The sequence below is a fragment of the Schistocerca nitens genome, chromosome 9 (assembly GCF_023898315.1).
Source record: "Schistocerca nitens isolate TAMUIC-IGC-003100 chromosome 9, iqSchNite1.1, whole genome shotgun sequence".
NCBI classification, from domain to species: Eukaryota; Metazoa; Arthropoda; class Insecta; order Orthoptera; family Acrididae; genus Schistocerca; species Schistocerca nitens.
In genome coordinates this window covers 17,863,998-17,876,745 of record NC_064622.1, presented here as the reverse complement: position 1 = coordinate 17,876,745, position 12,748 = coordinate 17,863,998, and the positions used below count along the sequence as shown (strand labels likewise).

At 44.6% G+C, this 12,748-nt stretch overlaps 1 protein-coding gene across 1 annotated transcript in view; it reads right to left on the bottom strand.

Annotated features, from left to right (window-relative positions):
* Window positions 1-5,382: 5,382 nt before the first annotated feature.
* The window catches only part of LOC126202992 (peptidoglycan-recognition protein SB1-like), a 157,922-nt gene continuing 150,556 nt past the window's right edge, over window positions 5,383-12,748 (bottom strand). Inside the window, exon 4 of the mRNA XM_049937189.1 lies at window positions 5,383-8,255. Coding sequence (XP_049793146.1) covers window positions 7,750-8,255 — 506 coding nt within the window. The 3' untranslated portion in view covers window positions 5,383-7,749. The remainder of the gene's footprint in view (window positions 8,256-12,748) is intronic.

Here is a 12,748-nt window from a genome sequence, read left to right as displayed (position 1 = left end):
GTCAAAACTCTCCTATAGCTTAATCATCCAGGCATGATTTCTCCTACTGACTGATGTATATACCACACTGAATCGTGCGTTGTTCTGTCATCGTCTTTTAATTCTAGCTTCTTCTGGCTACGATGATCCAGCAATGCGAAAGATTCTGATGTGCACTCCATAAATAATTGGAGTAATAGTGTCTATATTTTGGGTTACGGATGATCTTGCAATGCCCTTCCTGCGAATAGTTCCAGAAGTCCAAAGTGATGATGATGTCTGGTTTGTGGGGCGCTCAACTGTGTGGTCAATTTTTTTAGACAGTCCGATCTAGCCACTGTCACTAATGATGATGATGATATGATGAGGACAACACAAACACCCGGTCCCTAGGCAGAGCAAATCCCCAACCATCCCCAACCCAGCCGGGACCCCGTGGTGATCTAGGGGCAGCAGCGCTAGCCCCTAGAGCACGAGCTGCGGACGGAGTACAAAGTGCCATTCGGGCCGTCTCGAAACAAATAATAAACTGCGTGTCCGCGAAGACACGTCACAGCATTAGTTTTGGTGCGCGGCTAATATGTCTCGTCCGGGAAGAATAGACTTTTAAGTTCAGCACGACTCGGTGTCTCGCTGGTAGGGCGAGTCGCACGTAACTGAGGTTTAAATAAAAGATATCTATGCAAATGATTAGAAGATTGACAGGGGGTGGGGTGTGGGGGTGGGACGTGCTGCATCGTCACAGGCGGTGTGAGGGAGGTCGCCACCAGTTCCCCTAGCAACAAACCCGTCAAATTGGCCAGACGATGTTTCCATAACCTGACTAGCGTGCTTGCAATTAGAGCGACCGGCCTGTCATAGACATGGACAAGCCCAAGCCCTCCTCGATCCGGCGGTAGGGTGAGACTGTCATATCTGGTCTCGAAAAGCACACCTCAACGCACGAGGCACCCAAAAGTCGCTACCAACTGAGCTACCCAATCAAGACTCAGGACCCGTTCTCACAGCTTCCACCACAACCTCATCTCCTACGTTCAAAACTTGACAGCAACTCTCCTGCAAAAGGCAAAGGTCCAGAGTTCGAATCTCGGTCTGGCACAGTTTTAATCTGCCAGGAAGCTTCATATCAGCGCACACTCCGCTGCAGAGTGAAAATTTCATTCTGTAAATTGCGTGTAATGGCATTAAATGCGAATCACGCAAGCTTACACGACGCTTACATTTGCTTGTTGTTAGTGATGAACACTTAAGTGACTTCTAAGCAACGAAGTGTTTTATGTGATATTTCTGAGAAGAACAGTTTTATCTGTAAATACGTTGCGTGTTGTATGCAGCAAACAATGTTACCAGTATATGGCTAGTGAACAAACTAAATGTCCTCACGTATTTGGATCATACAAGTGTGTGTGTGTGTGTGTGTGTGTGTGTGTGTGTATAATTTCTTTGTAACATCAATGTACTATTCAGCTTTATCGCAGGGCTGAATCAGTCGCTCGCTGCTCCACAACGATGCGGCAACTTTTTGTTCAGTCCTCGACGACGTCATTTTATTTTTATGCACAAAATGTTTCTCGAGAACTAACACTTCACAAAAAACTTAGATTTTAAACAAATACAAAGAGTTAATTACTTTATTAGTCAATTTATGTGTGAACGCTCTATGCGCAGACCATTTTATGAGTGTAAATAACGAAAATTGTGTAAAATCTGAGCTTTTCGTACAATAACGATGCCTGTGACCCATGAACATGTATAAATTTTGACTCAAAGCACTAAATGTATAGAAGCCCCTCACTCTGTTGTTTTCTTCTCCTTAACTCTTTTTACCCGTGAGCTGCTTCCAGTCGGGGAGGGATAGAAAACTCAAAATGATAAATGAGCCAAGAATATTAGACTCACCACTGAGCTCTGATCAAGTAGTCAAACATAAAAAATAATTATGTTTCCTTTTGTATACTTATCAATGAAGCAATCATCCTGCATATCTTTTAAGAATTTACTGTTTGTAATGATTCCCAACAATTCATTCATCAAATACAGGGTGACACAGAATAACGGGAATGTTTGCAGTAAGTAGTGGCAGCCATGGGCGGTTGGCAGCACTGTCGGTTGGTGACAGTTAGCGAGTAAACAGTCCGCCATTTCAGTAACCGTGGATCAGTGGAACGGGCAACAGTGTGCGTTAGCCATAAAATTGTTTTATAAAAACAATGATAGTTTGTAAGTGGCGCAGAGGGAGTTTCGACGTTTTTATAATTTAGGACGTCACGATACCGTTCCGTCGAAACACGCGATAAAATGTTTGATTAATAACTTTGAAGAGGCTGGATCTGCCCTTAAGAAGAAACCAACAGGACGACCAAAAAGTGTGCGTTCTCCAGCGAACGTTGATGTTGTACGCGAGTCTGTCTTACGGAGCCCACGGCGTTCAATTCGTAATCAAGCGGCAGTGTTTGGAATGTCCTGGGAGAGTGTTCGCAGAATTCTTCATCTTGATTTAAAATTTCACCTGTGCAAACAATTGAAGTACAAAGATTACAGTTTACGATTAGGATTCCGTCAACAAATGATAACAAAAATAAAGAGTGACGATGAATTTCTAAACAAGTTGTGTATGTCAGATGAGGCACATATTCATCTCATAGGTTATGTGAGTAAACAGAACTACCGTTACTGGGCAGACAAATCCTAATGACGTTCATGAGCGCCCTTTACACGCTAGTAAAGTGACAGTGTGGTGTGGTGTTTCATCACATGGGGTTATCGGACCGTATTTTTTCGCAAACGAACAGGGAAACACAATAACTGTCAATGCCGATCGCCACATGGAGATGTTACGAACTTTCTTTACACTTGCATTGAGCAACTTTGCAAACATTCAGGAAGCCTGGTTTCAACAGGGCGGAGCGACATCACACGCAGCACGGCAATCAAAGGCATATGTGCGAGAATTGTTTGGTAACCCTGTGATCTCACGATTCCCTGGCCCCCTAGATCGGCAGATTTATCCGTTCGTGATTTTTTTTCTTGTGGGGCTACCTCAAGAGCAAAGCCTACACGACTCGATCAAGAGTTAAAAAGATTGCACAAAAGCAATTTCTCCACCCACACTTTTCTTGTAGATTATTTCATCCAAGTAGTTATAGACCTAGTCTGCTCAACTATTGAGGTCTGGATCACAATTAGCGTAGCACAAATGATATTCTGTTGTCACGGAGACGAAGGAATATCTAAATGGTTCAAATGGCTCTGAGCACTATGGGACTTAACAGCTGTGGTCATCAGTCCCCTAGAACTTAGAACTACTTAAACCTAACTAACCTAAGGACATCACACATATCCATGCCCGAGGCAGGATTCGAACCTGCGACCGTAGCAGTCGCACGGTTCCGGACTGCGCGCCTAGAACCGCGAGACCACCGCGGCCGGCAAGGAATATCTAGAGTAGGTACGCAGCATAATGGAAAGGATTTTCTGTTATCATTATGGTCCCAGGATAAAGTGATGCTGTGCAGTATAAACACGAATATGAACCTATAAGAATTGGAAGAGTGGAGGTCGAAGTGATAGAGGAATTTACCTATTTGGGAAGCAGGATCAAAAGTGATGGTAGAAGCTGGAAAGAAATTGTGACCAGAATACAGCGGTCCAAAATTACTTTTAATTTGGGAAAGTTCTTACTCGTCAGCAAGAACATCAATCTAGAAATAAGGAAACGGACCATGAAAGCTTTTGTCTGAGGTGTGACCCTATATGGATGTGAAACTTAGACGGTAGGACACTAGAAAGAAAACGGCTAGAAGCCCTGCAGATTTGGTGCTACAAAAGGATGACGAAGATCAGCTGGCGAGACAGAGTTAGTGCTGGGAAGAGAGCAGGAAGCCAAATCTCTGTGGACACACATACCAACAAGAAGAGAGAAACTTGTAGGACACATTTCAAGATACATCAATAAAAATGTAAACAGTAGCAGAAGGAGCTCTTGGGGGAAGGAATCGCTGGGAACGACCAAGCACGTCATAGTTGCAGCAGGTTATGAAGGAAGTGGGATTCACTACATACATGGAATTGAAGAGGAAGACAGAGAGAAGAGGGGAACTGCCTATTGCTGCAAACCAACCTCAGTTCTGAACAACAAAGAGAGAAAGGGGGAGATGGTTACATTCTGCCCATTTGCAGGTTACTAAGTAGTTCGACGGACTAAATGTAAAAGGAATGAACATATTAGTGTTTAATACTGTGCATATAACTAGTGATACACTTAAATTTAGTATTATTTAGCTACACATACTACTAGTTTTTAATTTCAGATTCATTTATGGAACAGAAAAAGTGGTTCTGGAGCAATGACTAAGGTTAAACTTGAAAGTTGCGTATTTTGTGTCGTTAGCCAAATGATGAAAGACTTCCGAGACAGGTTATTGAAACCCCTTCTGAGCCAAAGACAGCTTTAGTAATTAGAAATAAAGATTAATTTTTCATGTAAAAGATTAATTTTTTGTAGCTGTATTCATCACCACTCTTCTCAAATTGTGAAGGATTATTTGTGACAAATTTCGTTAGCTTATATAGGTATTGTATGTGCAGTTAAAACTCCTTATTGCTTGAAGAATGTCAAGATGATTGTGGGTGGACTAAAGAGTTTTGTGAAATCAGTAGTTTCTTTTTAACTGTTAACTTATCACAGAATATTGCACCATAAAACATTTATAAGTAGAACTACGCAAATTTTGTTAAGATGTTGATTTGTTTGTTCCCAAAGGCAGCAATTTTTGCTGAATTTAGTTGTTTAACAGCTCAGAACCACGTTTCCTTCAGTAAAATTTTCATGGTGTATACAGTAAGAAAATTGAAATTAACTCTGTTTGTGTCTCACATTAAATGTTTATGTCATTCTATTTCTCGTACAGTACTGAATACTCCGGTATTTTTAATTAAGTGCCTGTTTTATGAGAAAACATTTAATAATTCTTTGAAAATTTCTTCTCCTGCTTTCCCTCTAACAGGATTAACAGTAATGCTCGTGTCGCTTGCAAGAAAGTACTAACCTTGCTTGATGTACGTTAAGTGGAAGGTCGTTCACACCTATAAAGAGTAGGACTGGTCTCAAATCGAACGCTCTGGGATACTTTTCTTCATTTCCCTGAGCAAATGAAATTCGCATTTTTCCAGGTTACTTTGAATTATTTTGTACAACATTTTGCATTCTTTTTGAGCGATATTATTCAAAATAGTTTGTTAAAGAATAAATTCCATAAAACTTAAGCTTTTGTAAGGGAGTATAACAATGCACAAAATGAGATGTGTTTTTAGGAATTGTTGGAAATGCAAGCAAAATGTACGAGGAGAATACTGAAGGGACGAGGGATGGCTTGAAGTGTGATTCAGGAAGTACTTCGAAGATTAGTGACTTTCAAATCCAGCAGCAGTTTAATTCTGGTCATACATTGTACAAATGGTTCGAAATGATTTTGTCCTTCGACAAACTGCCTACTGGCTTCCGCTTCGGGTTATTCACCCGACATTCGTTTGATGATTTTTCTGAGTGGCTGGCATTGTCAAAGCTTCAGCCTGCATTCCTGGTGGGTGAAGCTTTGACACTCCAGCCACTCAGAAAAATCATCAAACGAACGTCGGGTGAAGAACCCGAGGCGGAAGCAAACTGGCAGTTTGTCAACAAGTGGCCACGAAAGCCTTAACAGTATTCTATTTTGTCGTTCCTCTTTGTTCATTTTTGCACTAGTAATTTGATTTCAGAAGGACAAGTGAAGATCTTTCAGAAACACGTCGTCGCGTGTAGCACAGTGATCGGAGTTTGGACACTGTGCGGTGAGTGTCACTTGCCACTGCAGACACTGTATGCACCTCGTGGTCGATGACAGTCCTCTGGTTGTCTCTGTGCACGTGGCATCGATAGGAAAGCCCTCGCAAAGGGGAGCAGTCAGTCTGGTGTCAATAAAGCACTGCTTCGGAGGGTACACGACTGAAGCGCGTTCATCCAGCGACGTGGCCTGCTAACACTGAGAACTACCTGCTATAGTGATCGAAACGTACGTCGCCACGAACGCACAGTGATTTTCGGATTTAAGGCACGCCAGAATAAGGTTCATGTATCCTGTTGTAGAGCTAATAGTTTAGCAACGTATAAGATGTCGCCCTTGCAGCCACGAACGTACCGGACCGATTCCTGACGCCATCTTCCTCGTTAAAAACTTTCTAAACCCAAGAGCGGATTAATAGTTCTTTCTTTACAAACAACCGGTTTCGACAGACTTTGCTGTCACCTTCAGGTCTTTAAAAATTTGTGTCATAAAACGCGTTTATTTTGAATTGGACCTCAAGCCAAGTTGTCATGTAGATAAAATGTAGTACATTACATAAAGGTTTGTCATATATAAAACATTTAAAATCATGAAGCGCTTTGTGCACGTGGCCATGTCCATATACATGGTGAGTCGCGTAAGACGTAACACCCCCTTTATTCCGGGGGCGATTGGACGTATCAGCATGCGGTTTTCGGCGAATCATAGCGGAGTATGGGGCACATGGTTGGTATACGCACAATAATCAGAACGTTTATATTGACCGAGATAATGAGGCAAGTACATGTTTTTTAAATGGGGCGCTATACTTTTTTTTTACCATCATTCGAACGCTCTGGAAAAGACGCGTATACTGATGTAACACATGTTGCTATTGTGATTCAAACTCCGCTTAAAAGGGGGCGGATGAGGATTTACCTTCGTAGCGTAGGACGTGCATGCTGCATAGAGCACGGCAACTCGGCCCGCGTGTCGCGCGAGGCGTGTTTACGGTCTGCAGCCGCTTCCGACCGTACAATATTTCCCAGCGTCTTTTAAGCGAACTTTGAATCACAATAGCAATATGCGTTACATCACTATACGCGTCTTTTCCAGAGCGTTCGAATGATGGTAAAAGGAGTACAGCGTCCCATTTAAAAAAACTTGTACTTGACTCATTATCTCGGTCAATATAAACGTTGTGATTATTGTGCATGTACCAAAGTATGTGCCGTGTAGTCGGCTATGATTCGCCGAACACCACTTGTCTATACGTGCAATCGCCCCCGGAATAATGGGGGTGTTACGTCTTACGCGACTCACCCTGTATATAGCTCTCATAGATGATTGTTACGTCATAAAAAGTACACAATAAAATGCCCAGTAACACATGTGATAACGTTCGCTGGACATGTTCTAATCATTGATGATCTTCAGTGTTCGAAGATCCTCAACGATTGAAGATCTTCAGCGATTAGAACACGTGCAGCTAACGTTAATAGATGTGCTGCTCTGCATTTTATTTTGTAGTCTGTTTTTTATGACGTAACAATCATCTGTACGTGCTACTTACACGAACATGTCCACAAAGTGTTTCTTGATATTAAATGTTTTATTTATGTAAACGTTTATGTGCTACATTTTATCTACGTTGGTGTGAGGTCCAACTCAAAATGAATACATTTTATAACATACATTTTCGAAGACCTGAAGATGACAGAAAAATTTGCCGAAACCTGTTGTTTGTAAACAAGGAAATAGTTGCGCGATCTTGGCTTTAGAAAGCTTTTACCGAGGAAAACAGATGGCTCCTTCTAATTTGTCAGCATAAGAAAATGCAGTCTTTCTCGTTAACACGTTGCGGTGTATGCCGAGCCAGAGCAGACGTATCTGGAGATCCGAAACGAAGGCCCGTCGCGCTTCATGTGAGATTCGCGGTTTACTCAGCCGCGGCAGCCTCGGTGCAGCGCTATGAGCCCGCGGGCCAGTGGGGCCACGTTCTCAGCTCCCGGACCAGCTCGTCGCCGTCCGTCACAGACTCGGCCAGCAGGGTGTAGTCGGCGGCGACGTAGCCGGTGTCGACGCCCACGCGGATGAGCCTGCGGGCAGCCGCCAGCTGGTTGGCGGGGGGCGGCGGGCTGGAGGCGGCGCCGAGCAGCCCCAGGGAGAGGCTGGGCCGCAGGCCGGCGGGCGCCAGGGGGCTCTCGACGCGCCAGCCGCGGCCCTCGTACACGGCGCCGTCGCCGCCCACCAGGAAGTTGTACGCCACGTCGGAGAAGCCGCGCTGCAGGTGCAGCGCCTGCAGCTCCCGGACCAGCGGCAGGCACTGCGGCCGCGCCGCGCACCGCGCGGTCCCCGCGTGGCCCACCACGACGTACTGGGCGGGCGCCCTCACCGGCACCACGGCGGTGCTCGGCCTGGCGTCCCAGTCGCTGCGCGGCACCACGCTCCACTCCTCGGCGGGGTCGGGTCCAGCTGCAGGGACAAACGTAACACGTTCATCCTACATCAGCGGATATTACACTGAAACGGCAAAGAAATTGGAGACGATACGTAAATAGGCAGAATACGGCGCTGCGGTCAGCAACACCTTTATACGACAACAAGTGTCTGGCGTAGTTGTTAGATCGGTTACAGCTACTGTAATGGCAGGTTATCAATATTTGAGGAAGTTTCAACGTGCTGTTACAGTCGGCGCACGAGCGATGGGACACAGCATCTCCGAAGTCGCGATGAATTGAAGATTGTCCCGCAGGACCATTTCACGAGTGTACCGGGAATATCAGCAATCCGCTGAAACATCAAATCTCCGACATCGCTGAGGCCGGAAAAAGATCCTGCAAGAATGGGATTGTTTATGCTCACACAGAGCCCATAAATGCTAGATCGTAGTTATTTCTACCAAAGTGTATCATTAATTTATAATTCTGTAAGATTATCAACAATTTAAGTGCTACTAATCGTTAACAATATTCACCATTGTCCATGGCAATTAGAGAAGAGTAATGAATTGATACTGAAACTCAAAGGTAAAGCAACTGGAACAAATTTGTAACGTAATGAAATTTTGTGGATTTAGTTTTAAGTATTCAGCAACGCAATTTGTGGATTTGGCTGAATTTTAAAGTACTCACCCTTCAATGTAGGAACCACGTATTTTCCATCAAATTTAATGTGTAGGTTCATTAGGTATACCCGATTTGTAACACTTTGTGTGTTTTGTAGCTCCGCAGCTCGTGGTCGTGCGGTAGCGTTCTCGCTTCCCGCGCCCGGGTTCCCGGGTTCGGTTCCCGGCGAGCTCAGGGATTTTTTCTGCCTCGTGATGACTGGGTGTTGTGTGATGTCCTTAGGTTAGTTAGGTTTAAGTAGTTCTAAGTTCTAGGGGACTGATGAACATAGATGTTAAGTCCCATAGCTCTCAGAGCCATTTGAACCATTTTTTTTAGATGATCTAAAACTACTGGCAGCAACAAATCAACAACTCAACCATTTACTAAAGATAACACAAGTATTCAGCAATGATATAAATATGGCTTTTGGAACAGACAAATGTAAGAAAAATAGCATAGTCAAGGGAAAACACACTAAACAAGAAGATTACATATTGGATAACCACAGCGGCTGCATAGAAGTGATTGAAAAAACAGATGCCTATAAATATCTAGGATACAGACAAAAAATAGGAATAGATAATACAAATATTGAACCTTTTTCTGTTTTGTAATCCTGATTCAGAGAAGTTAAATTTTAGAATCTATTTTCTCAAACAATGTCAGACTTTTTTGTCATGTAACAATCCAAGTGTCTCTAATTACGACAGTAAGTGAGAACTGTAGAACAGTTGGGAAGTTTACTGATTTTGAAGTTAATGTAAAATGTTTCATATCAAATTTTGTGGAGGAGAAACTTTATTTTGAATACAATTTTCAAGCTGAAGCATTTAGTCTTAGAATACCCCCTTATCAGTACCTCCTCCTCTTCCACGTCGTGTCTATTTCAGCCCAATGAATAATTTCTTTAAAGAAATCATTTTTCAGAGTCAGAAAAATACACTACTGGTCATTAAAATTGCTACACCAAGAACAAATTCAGATGATATACGGGTATTCATTGGACAACTATATTATACTAGAACTGACATCCGATTACATTTTAACGCAGTTTGGGTGCATAGATCCTCAGAAATCAGTACCCAGAACAACCACCTCTGCCCGTAATAACGGCCTCGATACGCCTGGGCAGTGAGTCAAACAGAGCTTGGATGGCGTCTACAGGTACAGCTGCCCATGCAGCGTCAACACGATACCACAGTTCATCAAGAGTAGTGACTAGCATATTGTGACGAGCCAGTTGCTCGGCCACCATTGACCAGACGTTTTCAGTTGGTGAGAGATCTGGAGAATGTGCTGGTCAGGCCAGCAGTCGAACATTTTCTGTATCCGGAAAGGCCCGTACAGGACCTGCAACATGCGGTCGTGCGTTATCCTGCTGAAATGTAGGCTTACGCAGGGATCGAATGAAGGGTAGAGCCACGGGTCGTAACACATCTGAAATGTAACGTCCACTCTTCAAAGTGCCGTCAATGCGAACAAGACGTGACCGAGACGTGTAACCAATGGCACGCCATACCATCACGCCGGGTGATACGCCAGTATGCCGATGACGAAGACACGCTTCCAATGTGCGTTCACCACGATGTCGCCAAACACGTGATGCTGTAAACAGAACCTAGATTCATCCGAAAAAATGACGTTCTGCCATTCGTGCACCCAGGTTCGTCGTTGAGTACACCATCGCAGGCGCTCCTGTCCGTGATGCTGCGTCAAGGGTAACCGCAGCCATAGTCTCCGAGCTGACAGTCCATGCTGCTGCAAACGTCGTCGAACTGTTAGTGCAGATGGTTGTCGTCTTGCAAACGTCCCCATCTGTTGACTCGGGGATCGAGACGTGGCTGCTCGATAGATTACATCCATGCGGATAAGATGCTTGTCATATATAAATGACCTAGTAGCTAGTGTCGGAAGTTCCATGCGGCTTTTCGCGGATGATGCTGTAGTATACAGACAAGTTGCAGCATTAGAAAATTGTAGCGAAATGCAGGAAGATCTGCAGCGGATAGGCACTTGGTGCAAGGAGTGGCAACTGACTCTTAACATGGACAAATGTAATGTATTGCGAATACATAGAAAGAAGGGTCCTTTATTGTATGATAGTGGAACAAACACTGGTAGCAGTTACTTCTATAAAATATTTGGGAGTGTGCGTACGGAACGATTTGAAGTGGAATGCTCATATAAAATTAATTGCTGGTAAGGTGGGTACCAGGTTGAGATTCATTGGGAGAGTCCTTAGAAAATGTAGTCCATTAACAAAGGAGGTGGCTTACAAAACACTCGTTCGACCTATACTTGAGTATTGCTCATCAGTGTGGGATCCGTACCAGATCGGGTTGACGGAGGAGATAGAGAAGATCCAAAGAAGAGCGGCGCGTTTCGTCACAGGGTTATTTGGTAACTGTGATAGCGTTACGGAGATGCTTAACAAACTCAAGTGGCAGACTCTGCAAGAGAGGCGCTCTGCATCGCGGTGTAGCTTGCTGTCCAGGATTCGAGAGGGTGCGTTTCTGGATGAGGTATAGAATATATTGCTTCCCCCTACTTATACCTCCCGAGGAGATCAAGAATGTAAAATTAGAGAGATTCGACCGCGCGCGGAGGCTTTCAGACAGTCGTTCTTCCCACGAACCATACGCGACTGGAACAGGGAAGGGAGGTAATGACAGTGGCACGTAAAGTGCCCTCCGCCACACACCGTTGGGTGGCTTGCGGAGTATAAATGTAGATGTAGATGTAGACTGCTAGTGATACGAGCCGTTGGGATTCAGCACGGCGTTCCGTATTACCCTCCTGAACCCACCGATTCCATATTCTACTAACAGTCATTGGCTCTCGACCAATGAGAGCAGCAATGTCGCGATACGATAAACCGCAGTCGCGATAGGCTACAATCCGACCTTTATCAAAGTCGGAAACGTGATGGTACGCATGTCTCCTCCTTACACGAGCCATCACAACAACGTTTCACCAGGCGACGCCGGTCAACTGCTGTTTGTGTATGAGAAATCGGTTGGAAACTTTCCTCATGTCAGCACGTTGTAGGTGTCGCCACCGGCGCCAACCTTGTGTAAATGCTCTGAAAAGCTAATGATTTGCATATCACAGCATCTTCTTCCTGTCGGTTAAATTTCGCGTCTGTAGCACGTCATCTTCGTGGTGTAGCAATTTTAATGGCCAGTAGTGTATCTAAACAGGCAGAATACGGCGCTGCGGTCGGCAACGCCTATACGGCAATAAGTCTCTGACGCAGTTGTTAGATCGGCTACAGCTGCTGTAATGGCAGGTTGTCAACATTTAAGTGAGTTTGAATGTTGTGTTACAGTCGGCGCACGAGCGATGGGACACAGCATCTCCGAGGTAGCGATGATGTGGAGAACATCAGGAATCCGGTAAAACATCAAATCCCTAACATAGCTGTGGCCGGAAAAAGATCCTGCAAGAACGGGACCAACGACGACTGAAGAGAATCGTTCAACGTGACAGAAGTGCAACGCTTCCGCAAATTGCTGCAGATTTCAGTACTGGGCCATCAACAAGTGTCAGCGTGCGAACCATTGAACGAAACATCATCGATATGGGCTTTCGGAGCCGAAGGCCTCCTTGTCTACCCTTGATGACTGCATGACACAAAGCTTTACGCCTCGCGTGGGCCTGGACCGATACTGAACTGTTGATGACTGGAAACTTGTCGCCTCGTCGGACGAGTCTCGTTTGAAATTATATCGAGTGGATGGACGTGTACGGGTATGGAGACAACCTCATGAATTCATGGACCGTGCATGTCAGCAGGGGAGTCTTCAAGTTGGTGGAGGCTCTGTAATGGTGAGGGCGTGCGCAGTTGGAGTGATATGG